The following is a 2,845-nucleotide window of genomic DNA, read 5'->3' as shown; positions in this document are numbered from 1 at the left end:
CCTAAAACTAAAAAATAAATCAAAAAGAAATTAAATGAATATTTAACAAAATAATTTTGGAAAAGTTCTTTTTTTGCCAATTATTTCCTACAGTGGGCTCACAAACGTAATGTCTTTATCGTGTCTTGTCAACTTGAGGTAAATTCCCCACCACCCTCTCCATTTTGAACAGCTGGGCATTAATGTTGAACAGTACTGTACCTATTTTACAGAGATGGGATGGGACCCTCTTTTTAAGATGTACTACTAACTAACACGTGATATTTTTTACTCTTTTCAAAATGTGGATTGACCGACGTTGGCATCATATTTACTGCAACATCATACTCTCATTGCATAATGTACAAGTGGACTTAGCCAGAACTTTCATATATTGACGACGCTACCCTTGTCGTTCTTGAATCAGTGTCAGTTGAGTCAAGGTGGGTTCACCGCTGACGACTATCAAATTCTTATATAGGGTAGTATTTTTTCGGAGAAAGCAGTGTCGCATGTTGCTTTGGGATGCATGCAAATCAAACTCCCTCATATAAGATATAATAGTATAAATATAAATGGTATTATTATAATATCTAAATAGGAGTATATATTTCTCTCATAGGAAGCACGCAGTGTGGGTTGAGTCAAGGTGCATGGGTCCATCGCTGACCATTACTATGAACATGTCTGCTCTAACGTTCAATTCTACTCCAATGATCACCACAGCAACAGCGACTGATGACCGGAGCAGGATCCTCGGTTACAATGAGACTCACAGTTGTAGTAGGCTCAGTAGGAAGAAGAATCCTTCAATTATGGCTTGTTCTACTACAAAGCCACTTGCCCCGGTAGTTGACCATCACGGGGTCAACGAGTCAGGGCTGAGCCGAATTGAGTCACTGAGTCAGGTATCTGGTGTGTTGGGTTGTCAATGGGGTGATGAAGGAAAAGGAAAGCTCGTTGATATGCTGGCTAGGCATTTCGATATTTTTGCTCGTTGTCAGGTCCCCTTCCTCCAAAAATAACTCTGCCCTATACCTCATCTCAGTCTAGTTATATGTTTCTTGAAAACAATTTACGTACTATTTCTTGTCTTGAATTCCTAAACGTACAATTATTTTGTATATGTTAGACTTAAAACACCAGTTATATATAAAGGATATGTGAACCTTAAAACGTAGATCGTAAGAAACTTGTTATAACAGGTTAAATACTGATAAATACCAATGAAGATATATTAACGACCTTCATTAATGCTTCTTGGTGTTAGGGGGGAGCCAATGCTGGGCATACTATTTACAATTCTGAGGGGAAAAAGTTTCTTCTGCACCTTGTCCCTTCTGGGATTCTCAACGAGGGAACTACATGTGTTATTGGTAATGGAGTCGTGGTGCATCTACCGGGACTCTTTAAAGAAATTGATTGTCTTGAATCAAACGGAGTCTCTTGTCAAGGACGGATCTTGGTATCTGATCGTGCTCACTTGTTATTTGATTTTCACCAAGAAATAGACGGCCTTAGAGAAGCTGAGCTAGCTAAATCCTTTATTGGAACCACCAAGAGAGGCATTGGGCCTTGCTATTCAAGCAAAGTTATTAGAAATGGCATAAGAGTAAGTGATTTAAGGCATATGGACACATTCTCCCAAAAGCTTGATCTTTTATTATCAGATGCTGCTGCAAGATTCCCAGATTTTAAGTATGGCGGCCCTGACATGCTCAAAGAAGAAGTGGAACGCTATAAGAAATTTGCTGAGAGGTTGGAACCCTTTGTTACAGATACTGTTCACTTCATGAACGATGCTATATCTCAGAAAAAGAAGATTTTGATGGAAGGTAGTCAAGCAACAATGTTGGATATTGATTTTGGCACATATCCTTTTGTGACTTCATCCAGTTCAGTGGCTGGTGGAATCTGCACAGGTCTTGGCATTGCTCCGAGAGTTGTCGGTGATCTTGTTGGTGTGGTAAGCAGACTTGATTTTATTATTCTTAAAGGAACTTTTGTCCTCGATCTTATACTGAAGAATGAAGCATTCATGATGATGTTCAATTTTATCTGATAGTCTAGCTAATATTGTGGAAATAAAAACTACTTACTATGTTATCTTTTCAAAAACATATTCACATGTATCATTGTCAATCAGTTAAATGTGCAATATACCTTGCTCTTTGCGAGAATAATATGATCCTCATATCAACTAGCTCTTTGGAACCAATTCACTGCATGGTCTTCAGTTTGCATTATTGCATTTTAAGCATAGAGCAGTAAACAGTGAGCATTTTAACTGATGCTTTTCCTGCAGGTTAAGGCCTATACCACACGAGTTGGTTCCGGTCCTTTCCCAACAGAAATCACGGGCAAAGTTGGTGACTTTCTTCGTTCTGCTGGGCAGGAGTTTGGCAATATTACTGGACGCCCACGTCGCTGCGGTTGGCTAGACATAGTCGCGGTGAGATACTGTTGTCAAATAAACGGATTTGCGTCTCTAAACCTATCAAAACTAGATCTGCTGTTAGATCTATCAAAAATTCAGCTGGGTGTTACTTACAGGCTTCCTGATGGTTCAATATTAAATTCTTTTCCTTCTGATCTTCATCTTCTTGAGCAAATAAAGGTAAGCTCCTTTTTTCTTTCTTTCTTCTTCACATCCTTTTGCATGACGATCTTGTGGTGTTTGGAAGTACATAGACTATCAGTTCCAACTTTGATGTGAATATTTTGGGGAAATTGAGCCATATTAATCCAATTATTGGAAGGTGGAAGAAAACAAAATTTCTGTCCATCCGTCTTTTTCTTCCCTACATCATGATTTTTTTTTTCTATTGGCTGCCAAATATCTGGAGAACTTCAGGATGCATATTGA

The 2,845-nt window shown here is 38.7% G+C and overlaps 1 protein-coding gene across 1 annotated transcript; it reads left to right on the top strand.

Annotated features, from left to right (window-relative positions):
• Window positions 1-437: 437 nt before the first annotated feature.
• On the top strand, window positions 438-2,596 carry LOC107859942 (adenylosuccinate synthetase 2, chloroplastic; the record flags this gene model as incomplete). Its single annotated transcript, XM_047405656.1, is given in 3 exon segments — window positions 438-983; window positions 1,250-1,945; window positions 2,285-2,596. Coding segments are annotated over 3 exon segments (1,359 nt in total), but the record flags the coding sequence as incomplete, so codon positions are not given.
• Between the last annotated feature and the right edge of the window lie 249 nt (window positions 2,597-2,845).

This window comes from Capsicum annuum, unplaced genomic scaffold (assembly GCF_002878395.1).
Source record: "Capsicum annuum cultivar UCD-10X-F1 unplaced genomic scaffold, UCD10Xv1.1 ctg80588, whole genome shotgun sequence".
Taxonomy (NCBI): Eukaryota; Viridiplantae; Streptophyta; class Magnoliopsida; order Solanales; family Solanaceae; genus Capsicum; species Capsicum annuum.
The sequence above is the reverse complement of the archived record's forward strand: the minus strand, read 5'-3'. Positions and strand labels throughout refer to the sequence as shown.